The sequence below is a fragment of the Fulvia fulva genome, chromosome 1 (genome assembly GCF_020509005.1).
Source record: "Fulvia fulva chromosome 1, complete sequence".
Lineage (NCBI taxonomy): Eukaryota > Fungi > Ascomycota > Dothideomycetes > Mycosphaerellales > Mycosphaerellaceae > Fulvia > Fulvia fulva.
Genome location: NC_063012.1, coordinates 4981917 through 4996004, shown reverse-complemented (window position 1 = coordinate 4996004; position 14088 = coordinate 4981917). Strand labels below are relative to the sequence as shown.

General features: G+C 54.3%; 6 protein-coding genes across 6 annotated transcripts; 3 read left to right on the top strand and 3 right to left on the bottom strand.

Moving 5' to 3' along the window:
* Window positions 1-755: 755 nt before the first annotated feature.
* CLAFUR5_00966 (uncharacterized protein) lies at window positions 756-1144 on the top strand (the record flags this gene model as incomplete). Its single annotated transcript, XM_047900114.1, has 2 exons — window positions 756-1074; window positions 1116-1144. The coding sequence occupies 2 exons, from the start codon at window positions 756-758 to the stop codon at window positions 1142-1144; spliced, it is 348 nt and encodes a 115-aa protein (XP_047757264.1).
* Window positions 1145-1530: 386 nt separating this feature from the next.
* On the bottom strand, window positions 1531-2412 carry CLAFUR5_00965 (uncharacterized protein; the record flags this gene model as incomplete). Its single annotated transcript, XM_047900113.1, has 3 exons — window positions 1531-1890; window positions 2071-2137; window positions 2201-2412. 3 exons carry the CDS (start codon window positions 2410-2412, stop codon window positions 1531-1533), a joined length of 639 nt encoding a protein of 212 aa, XP_047757261.1.
* Window positions 2413-3689: 1277 nt separating this feature from the next.
* Window positions 3690-3978, bottom strand: CLAFUR5_00964 (uncharacterized protein; the record flags this gene model as incomplete). The annotated part of the gene is made up of 2 exons (XM_047900112.1): window positions 3690-3788; window positions 3841-3978. The coding sequence occupies 2 exons, from the start codon at window positions 3976-3978 to the stop codon at window positions 3690-3692; spliced, it is 237 nt and encodes a 78-aa protein (XP_047757262.1).
* Window positions 3979-5755: 1777 nt separating this feature from the next.
* On the bottom strand, window positions 5756-8179 carry CLAFUR5_00963 (1-phosphatidylinositol 4,5-bisphosphate phosphodiesterase 1; the record flags this gene model as incomplete). The annotated part of the gene is made up of 5 exons (XM_047900111.1): window positions 5756-5942; window positions 6412-6809; window positions 6872-7354; window positions 7465-7913; window positions 7978-8179. The coding sequence occupies 5 exons, from the start codon at window positions 8177-8179 to the stop codon at window positions 5756-5758; spliced, it is 1719 nt and encodes a 572-aa protein (XP_047757259.1).
* A 510-nt stretch (window positions 8180-8689) lies between these two features.
* CLAFUR5_00962 (uncharacterized protein) lies at window positions 8690-9080 on the top strand (the record flags this gene model as incomplete). The annotated part of the gene is made up of 2 exons (XM_047900110.1): window positions 8690-8751; window positions 8879-9080. 2 exons carry the CDS (start codon window positions 8690-8692, stop codon window positions 9078-9080), a joined length of 264 nt encoding a protein of 87 aa, XP_047757260.1.
* A 496-nt stretch (window positions 9081-9576) lies between these two features.
* Window positions 9577-13935, top strand: CLAFUR5_00961 (uncharacterized protein; the record flags this gene model as incomplete). Its single annotated transcript, XM_047900109.1, has 3 exons — window positions 9577-12279; window positions 12976-13184; window positions 13236-13935. 3 exons carry the CDS (start codon window positions 9577-9579, stop codon window positions 13933-13935), a joined length of 3612 nt encoding a protein of 1203 aa, XP_047757257.1.
* Window positions 13936-14088: the final 153 nt, after the last annotated feature.

The following is a 14088-nucleotide window of genomic DNA, read 5'->3' as shown; positions in this document are numbered from 1 at the left end:
TACCTTTCCTAGGCCCTTAGTATATTGTCGTTAGCTATTGTCTTACTATTACTAGGTTAGTTATTAGCTTAGCTATTAAAGGGTTAGTTACTGTTGGCTAGGTTCCTATGTCGCATCCCCGTTTATAGAGATTTGGGTGTCCCTCGCGAGCTGCTTGATGCTCGCGAGTTGGGCTTGGGATCTAGTCTCCATGTCGCTGCACTTCGGCTACGGCTGAGGTTAGAAGTTGCCTAAATAGGCAATTCACCTCCGCGGCTCCGCAATTTCAGGGTCCAGTCGGACAGGAGGTGAATTCCTGTTTTCTGGTCGCTTTCCGCGGCAATTGCGCGGCCGCCAGCGCAGGCGCGCTGCTCTTGTTCTCGTTAGGTGATAACCTTAATAGGCGCTTTCGAATGGTGCGTCGTGCGTGTCTCCGATCGATGGAAAAGCTCCTGTGCTGGCTTTATATAGTGGCTTCCTGACTAATCGCCCAAATTTGATCAACACTTGATGGGAGTCACCCAGGTCTCGAGGTTGCTTGGCAATTCTTAGGTGGTGGCTGTGGTAGATGGGGCCTACAGACACCTTGGCCGTGAACATGGCCAGTAGATATAGCTGTGGTGGATTGGTGGCCAGCAGCTCTAGGTGACAGTGAAGTCCTTGGGCCACATTGCGATCTCTGTCCGTCATGATACTCCTCCAGTCGACAGCCGCAAACGAGCTTTCCAGTGCACGAAAGAACTTCTTTTAGAAGCTTTATGGAGGCGTCCACCTAGATGCGAATGGGCACTTACTTCCTGTCACAAGACCCCAAAGAGCCCAGATACGAAGGACTTCCCGACGCTGAGATTGACCAATCATGGCACGACCTGCTCAACAAACGCTTCATTGATCTATCGCCAGAAGAGGCGGACGAGGAATCTGAGCAACCTCGGAGAGAAGAAGATTGGGTCTTTGGGCGCTTCTGGATTACCACTAACAGCCATCATGCCCTCCATTGCCTGGACTACGTCTGGAGAAGCCTCTCACCAACATACTATGGTATTGAAGACACCCCAGCCGCACCTTTCGTCATGTCGCACCGAATGCATTTAGGTAAATGTGGTCCACAGACCAATGGTACTTTGGCTGACAAGACTCGCCGACCACTGTGTCGCCCAGTTGAGACAAACGATCATGTGCTCTCTGGATCTAATACCTATTCCACGTGTCTACGTCCCAGAGGGTAGAGGCGTGCTACTCCTTGCAGACCTCGATCAGTGGCACACCTGTCGCAATATGGACGCAATTCGTGACTGGATGACCTGGAGGAATAGAGACAGAAACGACAATTTATCGGAATGTGACGGACGCCTGACTGCGCTCACACTCGAATACATAGAGGGGCTATGGTCTACAAATCGATCAGACATAATCAGTGTCTCATTCATTCACTGAAATGGCAAGACATTTTCATCGGCGCGGCACTGTCGCACAGACTGGGCAAAAGTAATGGCCAGGATTCTAGCATGCTGAGTGTCTCGCCTACTCGCCGCTCCAATGGCCGAACATCTACTTGCTGCCCTTCGTCTCATTCTCTGCCACAGCACTCTGAGCCTGACTGGCGACTCCGCCCTTGGAAGTGTTTCCGAAGGCACGCTGCTCTCGAGAGTGCAACAGATCGGCCTCGTCCTTTGTGACCTGTTCGGGATTGGTTGCAAGCTTTGGTGCCACCTGCTCAGCGACATTTTCAAAGTTCTCGATGCGGTCGGCTGCGGACTGCTCCGCGGGATCCATATCATTGGCGTCCTTCAGCTTTGTGTTGCCTTCGTTCATCGAGGCAAGACGTTGCGCGTCGGCGCTGATAGAGTCTGCTGGTGGCTGTCCTTGACCGATTGCACGGGCTTCGCGAGACTTCAAGTAAGCGGCATCCTGCGACAAGTCAGCTCAAGAATATATCCACGACTCCTTGGTCTCGCGACGACGAAGGCAGCCACGACGACCACGACACGCGTTAGGCTTCACCGCCGCAAGGTCAGAGCAGCGATCTGAACAGAGTTGGAGCTTCGTGATGATCTTAGACACTTTTCTTCACACCAACATTGAACGTACCTCAGATGACACTGCGGCTGGGTCACTCTGCATTTTCTGGCCAATCTCTTGGGCAGCTTGCTCGAAACTATTTTACTGGTCAGCTCGGTTCCCATACGACGAGTTAACGGGGCGAGCGCGACAAACTCACTTTCTAGCCTTTCCGACCTGACTCTGCATCTCTGCTGACATTGCGCCTTTGGCCGGACCACCTTCTGCCTTTGCCGTCTGCGAAATCTGCTCTCCGGCAGCTGATGTCTGTGCCAGGTTTCTGCCGCTGCTACTGTAATGTTTGAGAGTCGGGCCTCGAGATGTCGAAACCAATCTCACGCATCTGAGGGTAGCTTGTCGTAGAGGATACATTGTGATGGAAAGTGTGTTGCGATGGAGGAGAGGAGAAGAAGGATGCTGCTTGCCCACACGCAGTACCTACATTTTGATGCAGCGGAGCCGCAATCGTGATGCCATAGAGTGCGCCAGTTCAACAGTGATCGTCAGGTACCTGGCTCGAATTCGAAGCATCATCCACTTTTCGCCTCTCTCGTGACATGGGAGCCGAGTCATCGTGCATAATCAGATGGCGTCTGTGCATGCTGGGAGTTGCGGGTGGACAATGGACATGTTCAGCAGAGATTGTGGACGGAGCTCGTGATAAGTGGCGCTAAAAGAATGTGATGGCGCAGAGGTGCCGACATGCCGAAGTGGCTCGGCCGCGTTGCGACGCGGTGCCTCCACGTGGCAGATCACATCAGCCTAGCATTAATGGAGAATCAGCATCAATCAGACGACGGATCAGCCCGACTACCTACCACTGTGGTTTCAGAAGCAGAAGCACAACGCGTTCGCTCTGTGCTATGCTGTGCTGCAGTAAGAATCCACAGCATTCATCATGTCCACAAGTCACTTGATGAGAAGCTCCTGCGGTCAACTCAATGCTACATGTGCATATACGCTGCACGCTACGATGAGGCGGTGTTAAGATGCCGCAGCACGTGTACATGGAGTGTTATTGCGCGTCGTCACTGATCATTCATCAGTGCGCACATGCATGCGCCTTCACGAGTCGCAGCCAGCTTTGCTCTGCCAGCTTTGCCAGTGTGTGTGCACCGCGAAAGCCGTGCGACTCGGCCAGCTCGCCGGCGGTGCCCGCACTTCTCGCCTACAATGCCTCCATTACTACACTACACTCACAGCTGGCTGCCGCGCATTGGCCCTGCGGCCATGCACAACTGACTCCACAAAGTTGTGTTACGACCCGCCCGCCCACACGAGGAGGGATGCAGCCCGAGGTGCTTCACTTGGACATGTCATTAAATGATAAACTTCGATACAAGCGCGAGAAACGACGGGGTGATATCAAGGCTGCGCGTTGCATGCCTTCCTCGCCCACATCTAATATACAGCATCACCAAAACAGACCCAGCTGTTTATACCATCGTCGCAAAGCAAACTTTTCGAGTCCCCGTCTCCCCAAAAGTAACCGCACGGCGGTATCAGTGATGCGCCCAAACGTCCATTGCTGTCCCACCCAGAAACCATTCCCGACCGTGATTCAAGCACCAAGCGCCTCGCAGAGAAAGCAGTATCGCACAGGACAGCAAACCGGCACCGTCTCTTTCCATCCCGCCCGTGCACCCTCATTACAGGACCTCTGTACCGCACTGCGAGCATCGCTTTCCAGGAATCACCCAGATCGTTTGTCCACGTCTCAGACAGTTGGGACAGCGTTTGCCGGGGACCTGTGCCGAGCGTCAGCCTCAAATTCGACACGCAAGCATTGGCCTCACTTACTGGCATCTTTGAGCGTATCGGTAAGCTCTCGCCGAATGGGTGGTAGTGTTCTTCCATTTCTGTTGGAGCGTAGAGGGTCGGAAGTTGTTCGATCTGAAGCTTTCGAAGCATCTCGTGACGCTGTTGGTTATAGGACATGTTGTCGAACCGTCGTTGGCGGTGACTGGGCTGGGCTTTGAGACCTGAGGTTGGGTCCGAAGAAAGATGGGCCCGTTGATATGGCTTGGCTTGAGGGAGTGGCGGCGGAAGCGACTGGAGAGTGTGTCTTAGCTGAGGGACCAACAGAAGCAGCAGAGGACGTTATATAAGTACCTTCTCGGACTGTGCGCAGTGTAATTACCAGGCATTGGCTCGCTCCACTGGATAATGCTACTGCTCTTGTGCCCTGGGGTGAGAGCAGGGCCTGCAAGCTACTAGTATGTTGTGACTTCAACCTTTGCGTTGGGATGACTCTGTCCTCGAGGTCACTACCTGGTTCGGGACTTCGTTAAGCTGTTACACTAGCACGAACGGCATGCGGTATATCGCTGCACTTGGCCGCTACTCGAACATGATCAGAAAGGTGCATGGGGTTAGTGGTGGGCTGCATCATGTCATCTATACCGACTGGCTTTGGCATTGACCCTGCTTCCCCGAATACTGTAGCGCCCAAAATCAAACTCAATACGTATGAACAGGATTTGACAGCGGACAACGGTGCTGCAGTCCGCTGGAACAGTATCATCAGGGTAACTGATGTGCATATGCTGCGTTGTCGCATGTCGTGCTGTCATGCAAGGCGCCGTCAAGGGTGCCGAAAGCCAGGACACTCGAGATCGTATCCCGGACAAACAAGTCAGACCGTATGCCTGGAGCAGGGATTATCATGTCGGAACCCTTCAATGACTGCCGCTGGCAATAAGACAACTATGATGCAGCGACACGAAGACCGTGCAACTGCTCGTGATCGAAACTGAGCAGACCGGGTTGACCGCGCTCTGCGCGCCTGCGTGCGTTGTAGTACAACAGCAACAACAGAGTGATCACAGTGGGTTGTGCTCGAACAGACGCTTGGCATGGAAGGTAGAAGGAGAAAAGTATTCGACTTGTAAGATTACTAGCCTCAGCGGACCGCAATCGCGACATGATCCTGGAGAGCGCTTATGCAAGAGCCCTGTCGGGCTAGCTGATCCTCGACGGGGAGCGATCGGATCTACACAAGCAGCACTACAGTACTGACTCGAAGCGTGGTGGCGTGTGAACCTATATGATTATTGCTCGCTTCATGCTCAATGACCGTCGCAAGATCTTCTTGAGTCCTCACGCGCGCGCTGGAAGCACATGAGGTCGCAGGACCTCAAGGTGTGTTGGCTTTGGACCAGGCAGGAATTGAGTTCGACTCGCATGTGCTGGACTGCAGATGGCATCTGAAAACCGGCTCGAGAGGATGTCACTGCCGGTGCTCTGCGATAGCTCCACTGACCAGGCCGTCTGTATGCAATGCTGATGCTTCACGTAGTACGCAACGCTAGCTCTGATCAATCGCAGTGAAGCGCTCTCAAGGCCGGGTCTCTGCCTAGGTCTGAGTTACATCCATTTGCCAACGCTGTAACATCCGAGGGTATGGGTCTGCCGCCCGACAAGAGTACATGAGCGTTCGAGCTGCCTATCATCCTTGTTGATCTTCGGTCAACCGGATATCGATATATTGTTGCTAGCGCACGCCTACACAGGCCATTATCACATCGATTCACTTGTCGACTTCACTACCGCAAAGCACTGGAAGCCGGTCGGTTCGAACATGCCGGCTTCCACCAATCGGAAAACATGAAGAGCCATATTTGCCGAACAACGATACCATGTCAACTCGAAAGACGCCATCTCTGGCCTCGTATAGGTGCCGGAGCGATCACATTTGCATACCAGAGTTAGCAAATCAGGTGGCTTGTGCCGTGGTCAGGATCTTCGTGTGGCTCTCCAGCAGTAGCTTTCCTCCTGTCAATTTGAAGTCCTCTCCTCGCAGTGGTACCAGAAGTAAGCCCTGTGGTAGCCTGTCAAGTCGATAGCAGACCCATCCCAGTAGTCTGTCCTTCTGCGCCAACGCATCATCCATGATTTTGATCCTGTTAGTAGTTAGCGAACATATCATCAGCATTAAACTTCCAGAAATAAGCTGGGCATTCGCTCCTGCAGCTCAGCGATCCCGGACCTGCTTAAGCGATCTCGCCACCGAGTGCCGATGCATGTCGGTAGCGGTGGGCCACGCACGAGCACCGGATACCATATAACTGGGGTGCACGACCACGCGCTGTGCAACGTTCGATGCTCCCCAATACTCGGTCAATCATCTCTGTGAGAGCTCAACACTTTGCCTGTGTATCCTGTACACCGCACATTGCATCTCAATGTGCTCGACCTTTTCGCCATCGCTATGACGCCTGGCTATGTGTGACCTTTCGCCTGCTGCCCCGACGGAGAGAATGTGGTATGTATCCAGTGTACTGCCAATTCTGAGGCTGCAATTGCAGCAACCGCGACTGATCGATGTGGTCATGTGGTCGTGTGCAACAAGGAAAGAGAAGCAGTACGTACCTTACGAAACTCAGCTCTGGAACGACGTTCGCGATATTGGGAAAATGTGCGAGCTCCCCACAAAAGTCTGGGTCACGATTGTGACGAGTGGCTGTTCGATATTTTCGTTGACCTCCTTTGCTTTTGCCGCCGTTCGGAATCTGCATTTGACCCGGTCCTGTTTGGCTCTCGACGTGCAATTCGCACTTTACGTAGGCGTCGGGTATGTCGTCTCGGTGACCAAGGCCTTGAGCTGCAAGTATTTTGATCGACAGGTCGCACGTAATCCTCTCTGGCTTTGGCTGCTTGCCTTCGACGGGCAGATAGCCTTTCGGTTTCAACACCCAACCCCCAGTACCTTCAAATTGAGCGGCATTGAGCATCATGGCTGCGTTGATCCTCTGGAAGTTCAATGCGACCTGCAAGAATCAGCATCACGGATCTGCAGAACTTTTCGGACGATGGAAGCTAGAGTACAAACCATCTGGAGGCCGAAGCGCCAGAGAGGAGCCGGGTCTAGATTGGAAGAGCGCACCCTTGTACCTTTCGGGTACGCTCTCATGAAGTGATGCAAGTTATGTTTGAACAACTTGTCCGGTTGCTGCTCGCAAGCGTCGAGGAGTTTCGATTCGCCCAGAGAGAAAACATGGGTCGGGATCTTCGCTTCGGGCTGGTCGAAGTCGCGAAAGTGGGAAGCCCGGGTGAGAATTCCCATCTTGCTGAGACCTTCGGAGATCTTTCCCTTCTTCATAGCTCCTTCGTCTTCGGTGCCACTAGAGTCCTGATGTTCGCTGTGTGTGTTTTTGGATTGAGCAGCTTTGGCCTTCTCAGGAGGTGTGTACTTGACCTTGACTAGAATGGTCTTCTTCAGGGTCGCGAGTGGTGGTAGGGGAGTAGAGTCGGAGAAAGCGGCTGGTGCGCGATACAGATAAGGCTTCCAATAGTCGTTCATGAGCTCTACCATCTGCAGTGTCACGGGTCAGCCTTACGTCTGAGGGAGGATGTTGCTGATATCATGAGCCTCGAGATTGCCCACGAATCTCTGGCCTTTTGCGAAACAGAGGCATCTCTTACAATGTCTTGCTGAGCGGGAGAGCAGTGCACCTCAAGGCTCACGATCAGAGGAAGATCGGTAGTCCGAAATGCATACTCGCGGACTGCCTCGCACATTTTCCGGAAAGGCATTTCACGGGTAGCTGTATAGCCGTGGTATATCACAGGCTCATATCGGCCAGAATTGGTTCGCCATGGTGTAGGCATCTGTTCAGCGTGACCTTTGGGCGAGTCGGGTGCATCATGAGCTGAAGGCGACTGAGAACGGAGCTTGCTGAGGCCTTTCTTTAGCATCCCGGAGAGCTTGTTGACATCATGGTCAGTCTTGGGCGATTCAGCTTCTGCTTCTGAAGAAGAAGGCGAGTCGCCGTCCCAGATGTCGACCTCGATGCATCGACAGCCTCGCATGAGGACGTCCTTGTAGGAGTCGGTGGTGATTTTGCCCCATAGCTGGTTGCCCGACAGATAAGCTGTGCGGCAAGTGGTTAATTTGGCTTTCAGCCGGACGACGGGATGCAGTGCCAGAAGACTCACTGTTGTGGCTGCTTGAGATGTAGTAATGCGACAGCGGGTGGCTCAGGTCCTCCGTGATAGGCAGCGCCGCCGAGGACTCCGGCTTGACGAGGGTCTCGAGGAAGGCATCGAAAGTTTGATGGCCTTTGGCGTCGCGCTCATAGGCCTTTTGCGCGTGCTTCTTGACGCAATCGCTCAAGCCTGCCGTTGGTCTGTCGGTCATGTTGTCGCTGAGCTCTGCAAGTGTCAGGAATACACGTCTGTAAGTAGGGGCATGCTCAGAAGAGCGCGGCGCACTCAAGGTCCAGCCGGTGAGCACACAAACACAGCCCACCACCTGCAGCGCTCGGTATGGTCTGCTTGGAGGCCCACGCAGTCACTACACGGAGGACGGTCGGCATAGCAAGCGACATCAAGCGTGCTGTGCGCTTGCCCTGTGAAACACGTAAAGCACCCGAATCCACTGCGACCCATCGATGGATGTGTCGGTGACTGTGAGTGTTTGTCTCCAGACCAGAGCAAAGGAGCGACCAAAGTGCCGAGACCGGCTTGCCGCGCTGAGCCGAGCCGAGCCGAGCGGGCAGCTGTGTGAAACCTTGTCCGCAATTCACTCCTGCCCTTGCATAGACCTCAGACTCAATCGTGCAGAGAACGTTGAACTGTCCATGCCCTGTAGTCCGGACGATACGCTTCCGCTGCACACCACAAGCTTCTGTCACAACACTGCCTCGACATGGTGTCCCGCAAGAGCGCCGAGAAGCAAGTGAAAGACTGGGGCTTCGAACATGTCTTCACGTGGACGGGTACTCATTGTAGGCTTGCCAGTGCATTCGTTCCAGTGCTGATTCAAGGCTGTGTGGTTCAGATGGACCGTAGGTATTCTCATAGCACTCGCTGCGCCCTGGCTGAACATGGGTCCCAGCCACGCCTATTACCCACCTCCCGCTCATAGCGGCTTGACGACACATCTTATCTTCGAGGGCGAGCTTACGATATCCTACCCTAACGATGCTGAGCCTCGGAAGGAGACGTTTGGTCCCGGCGCCCGGCTGGATGTCGATGCGGGAAGGAAGCATCAGGTCTGGATGGGAGCAGCAGGATGCACGTATGTGATCGGAGAATGATGGGGGACAGTAGCGAGTGGAACAGGAAACGGACCACAAAACAGTCTGCGCGATCATGAACTTGATACGATGTGAACGCTGGGAACATGATGCAATTCGGACTTTGTAGAACACAACGTGACATGCAGCAAGAGCGCATCACTCAGACCCAGAGTTTGGTTGACAGGTAGGTGCAGCCTTCTCACATCTTAGTGTGCATAACGGTCATTGCCACTCATAGTGGGCGGCCCGTCCGTCCGCCTGCCACAACTTCACTCACTTGAAGACAGGCGAGCTTCCTTCGGAGCGCTAGAACCTCCGCAAGCCTTTCTCTGCTGAGCTTTCCGCCGCAGTCAACGAGCAGCTTCCTTGGAGACGCCGACACAATATAGCTGCACAAATTCACCTCAATCAACACACACACACTACGTCTTAGCAACCCGACTTGGCTGCACCGACGAGCCAACACCAACACCTTCCACCTCGTCAACGACGGGCATGCAGTCTCTCACTTAACATGGCTAACAACAACGTCCCCTACATGACTATTCCACCGCCACCATTACCAGACGTCTACTGGCCTCGAAACGCAACCTCTTTCACTCCAGGCACGGATGATGGCGCAGAAGTCGAGTACTCGATTCGCTATGAGCGTCGTAGTGAGCTCTCACGCGGCTCCGCCATACCGTGTGATGGCACCGATGAGAGGCTGAGCCACGCGCACATCAGGACTAGAGAGGAACCACTACCTGGCTCGACGAAGTCCGGATCTGGCGTCCCATCACTCGCCATCTATCACATATGTCGAATATGCCTTCGTCCTCGGAGCGCCCGCTACCACCAAGAACATCCAATTCCCGAAGATGGACTTCCGCCCCCGCCAGGCATTTGTCGACGCTGTCGTGTGGCACCGGCGGAAGAGACAAGGAAGGTTACACACATAGTCGAGGAACATGACAGCAATGATATCAAGCTTGGCATAAGAGCCTTCGTGCCTGACGAGGACTACTATAGTAATCAAGAAATGCGAGAGAAGCGGGCCGCATACCTCCTGAGACATGCTGAGTGGCAGGAGATCGAGCCGCCTCGAAGAAATGTAAGAGAGGAGGACTCGAGGGACCACAGCTACAAGCACATTCGTGTCAACGAACCTTCTTCACCAAGCTCGATGGACGATGCGACCGAGACAGAGCAAAAAGGATACATATACAGGCATCTTCATGTTGCGGCTCCGCCACCACCACCACCCGTCGCAACCCAGCCTGCGTCGCCGAAGCGTAAGGAGTATATCCATCGACATATACATGTGGGAGTTCCCCCGCCACCAGTCATCATGGCACCTTCGTCGAAGTCAACGACATGTCCAGGCACAGCAGCGCAAGAGGTCAGTGATGCACCGGCCAAGACGTCGACGAAAGGGAAGGTGAGGCCGGAAGAAGTGACGGTGCAGTACAGGCAGTGGCCAGGCTTGCCGCCACCGCCACCCATGAGTACGACAGGCGTTCGAGATGCCACGACGAAAGTCAATCCTGCCATGGATGAACAGGTCGCGTGGACGACATCGAGCCAGACAGCTGCACGACAGCACAGTCGTTCGCACAGGTCAGTGCCGTCAGAGACAGAAATTCGTCGGCTGGCACGAGACGAGGTGGTGCGATATCGCCAAGCTGAGCGCAAGCTGGAAGCTCATACCGACCCCTATGCGCACGGCAAGATGGTACAGGTCGAACGCGTGCCTGTTGAGCGACGCATCGAGTCTGTGCGTGACGTTCCGGAGGAGAAGCCTTGGGCACGACCATCTGAATCTGCTCGCCGGGATTCTGGTGTTGTACTCAAGGCCCACGTACGGGCAGCTAAGCACAAAGAGGAGAAGCAAGAAGTTGTGGTAGTTTGCGAGACTGGCCAAAAGCCGCGAGACGTCGTTACACGGCAGCATCGTGCTGCAATCCCACCGCCATCTTCGAGTGCGTCATCTGCACAGGACATGCCACCGTTTTCACAGATCGGACGCGCATCTCGAAGTGAGAAGGCTGTAAGCGAGGTACAGGGTAAAGCTGAGCACTGGACGACGGAGCCCGCTCAAGAACTTGATCGCGAAACCCAGACACCGATCCACTCCGAGAAGCCGGACTCCTTGGTGGGCAAGTGGACGTCTCACGACTACTGGAATGAAGGGGAAGTAGCGAAGACTGTATTGACTTCATCGACACGCAGAGGGAACCTGAAAGCAAAGAGACTGCCAAAGGAGGATCCGGGCGATGGCGATCGAAGTTCGTACCGCGACAATCAGACCACATCCTACGAGCGACAATTCCAGAGCGCCAATAGTTGCGCGACGGCCAGCGATCGGCCTTCGAGGAAACGAGATCTGCCTTATCCGCAAGAAGATGCGGTACCGGTCTCGATGCCTTCTCCAAGATCACACATGTCCAACCGCAACGACTCCCCACTAAGCGAACCCGCTCCTCGAGATGGAGACAAGGAATGGATATATGTCAGACGAACAGTCCAATCAGCTGATTGTCCGTGGGCTAAGCACATATTCGATGATGATCGCCGATCGGATCTGGATTACAAAGAGACTAAAGAGCGCTTTGTCCACCGCAAGGCAGGTCAAGACAGCCCCAAGACGGTCACGCCGCCGTCCAAGCGTCGTGCGAGTGATGTTATTAGTCGTGTTCGGTTCTCGAACAAGCTCGACGTTTCTCCCACGCCACCCGATAGCGATGCCAGCTCTTCGGAGTTTCGCAGAAGTGGTCTGATGAAGCACCAGCATGATGGTCCGGCGTCAAACGCTTTCAGTGCTGAAGGCGTTGAGAAAGCAGATAGAGGACGCTCTGGAAGTCGTACTGTCACACGTGGCGAGCGAGGATACTACTACGAGCGGGATACTGTTCGCACAAGAGAGCGCGAGTACCACGAAGCAGACCGTGACCGCACACCGAGGCCTTCCGATCGTGGACAACGACGTTCTGGCACTAGTGAGACAGCGACTGGCCCGAGTACGCTGCCCAGCGACATCAGACCTCTGGCTAGAGCGTTCAGCGAGTCTCCGTCACGGGAAACTTTGCGCGAAACAGCTCGAAGACAGAAGCCATTGCAGAAGCCTGATAGCAACGGGCCCTACACTGTGGAGCACAACCGCAGTGACAGCGTCGAGGCTTTTGATGGAAGTACTGTTACCACCAGTAGCCGCAGCAGCAGTGACAAAGAGCGTCGCGTGCGCCGCAGAAGGGGTGGGCGAGGTGGAAGACGCTGAAGAAGCCCTTCTCCCAAGCCTGCCAGGCGTAATCGTGCAAAGTCTAGCTTGGAGATGCTGAAGCAGGTTGGTGAGCCGGTGCTGAGAATTGGCGAAGACATGCTGAAGCAGCTCTTCTGATTACTGGCACGAGGCCACTCCCTAGGTTGTGCTGTAGGCCCGATCATCTAATTGACCTGAGGCAGTACTACAATAGTTCCTCAGTCGTCCTTCAATGATCACCATGTCTAGACCCTGGCCCTCATGTCCTCCGAACATTTCAAGATCAAGCTTGTGCATAAGCTTCATGGCCAATAGCAGCGTTGATCATCCTGGTCGCCGTGACTGCAGATCAGGTTTGGTGGCTGTCTCCAACGTCACAGGTGCAACAACTTCGCGAGGCAAGCATTGATGTGGCTTGGTCGAGAGCAGTGTTTGCTACGAACAGCTGCTGTCCACAGCCACGTGTTCGCGCGATGTGTGACGCAGCGGATGCCAGCAGGGCACACATAACACACTCGCTAACACATGGACTGTGAGTCGGTCAAGGCTCGCAAGGCTACATGTACCTCAGCAAACGTCCAAGTTGTGCTTGCCTCAAAAACACGCAGTGGCAGGCAACCCGCTTAACGAAAACAATTGCTGGTGTTGGCACTGACACTGCCCCAACTCTACCAGATACTCGACACCCGACAGTTGCTGGCGATGAGGGCCTTAGCATTACTCCCAATCGCCTTGATCGCGGCCTCATTAGTGCTCACCTTTCTCTGCCTCTTTGCAGGTTCCAGCAAAGGCTTCCTAGAAGACTATGCAGTCCTGACCCTCAATACCTCGAGGATAGGCTATCTCGAAGCCCTCGATAGTTCATCAGACAACCCAATTGTCGAGTAAGTCAATCATGATGGACTTGACATCAGTCGTGCTCACCATCACCATAGCCTCACCGATGGCGCAACCGAAGGCATCCAGGACGAGATCCAAGACACAATCAACAGCATAGCTCAAGAGCTTGGTCTCCACGACTTCTACTCAGCACACCTCATGTCCTACTGCGAAGGCTACTACGCCCCTAAGGCCGTCCCAGATGCCACACTGAAACGCTCCGATATCACTCACAACGTCACCGGCTGCTCCGGTCGTACCGCAATGTACGACTTCAACCCGCAGCGGATCCTTCGGACCGAGCTCGATAACAGCGGCCACGGCAACATCGACCTCGTATCAAACCTGCACTGGCCCGAAGACATCAGCGACGGCATCAAGGCTGTGAGGATAGCTGCTAGAGCGGCGTTCGTGCTCTACTGCGTCGCAATCGGGTTCGAAGGGACTGCGCTTGTCCTGGCCATAGTGAGCTTCTTCCTCGACGGACGCTTGAGCGCTTTCGCAAATATGTTCGTCGAATGGATGGCTTTCCTGGTCATTGGCATAGCAAGCGCTCTCACGACTGCGATTGCGGTGAAGGGAGCCGATGTGATCAATGAACATGGCGACGAGATTGGAATTCAGGCAGAGAGAGGCAACAAGTTCCTGATCTTGACATGGGTTGCCACGGGCTCGATGCTGTTGGCTAGCATTGTGTGGTGTTTTGACTGTGTCCTGGGAAGCAGGCGCCGCCGGGCGGACACCAAGTACGACTGATTGTGGCCCTTTTGGCCCAGGCCAAAACTCATGAGAGCGCTTGAGGAGGACAGAGCTGACGTGTAACTTTCATGTGCGATGGTGAGGTACCAAAGGCAATTGAACACGCACGGAGGTGTGGGAAGTGAAATGGGCGGCGACATGTTAATTTAG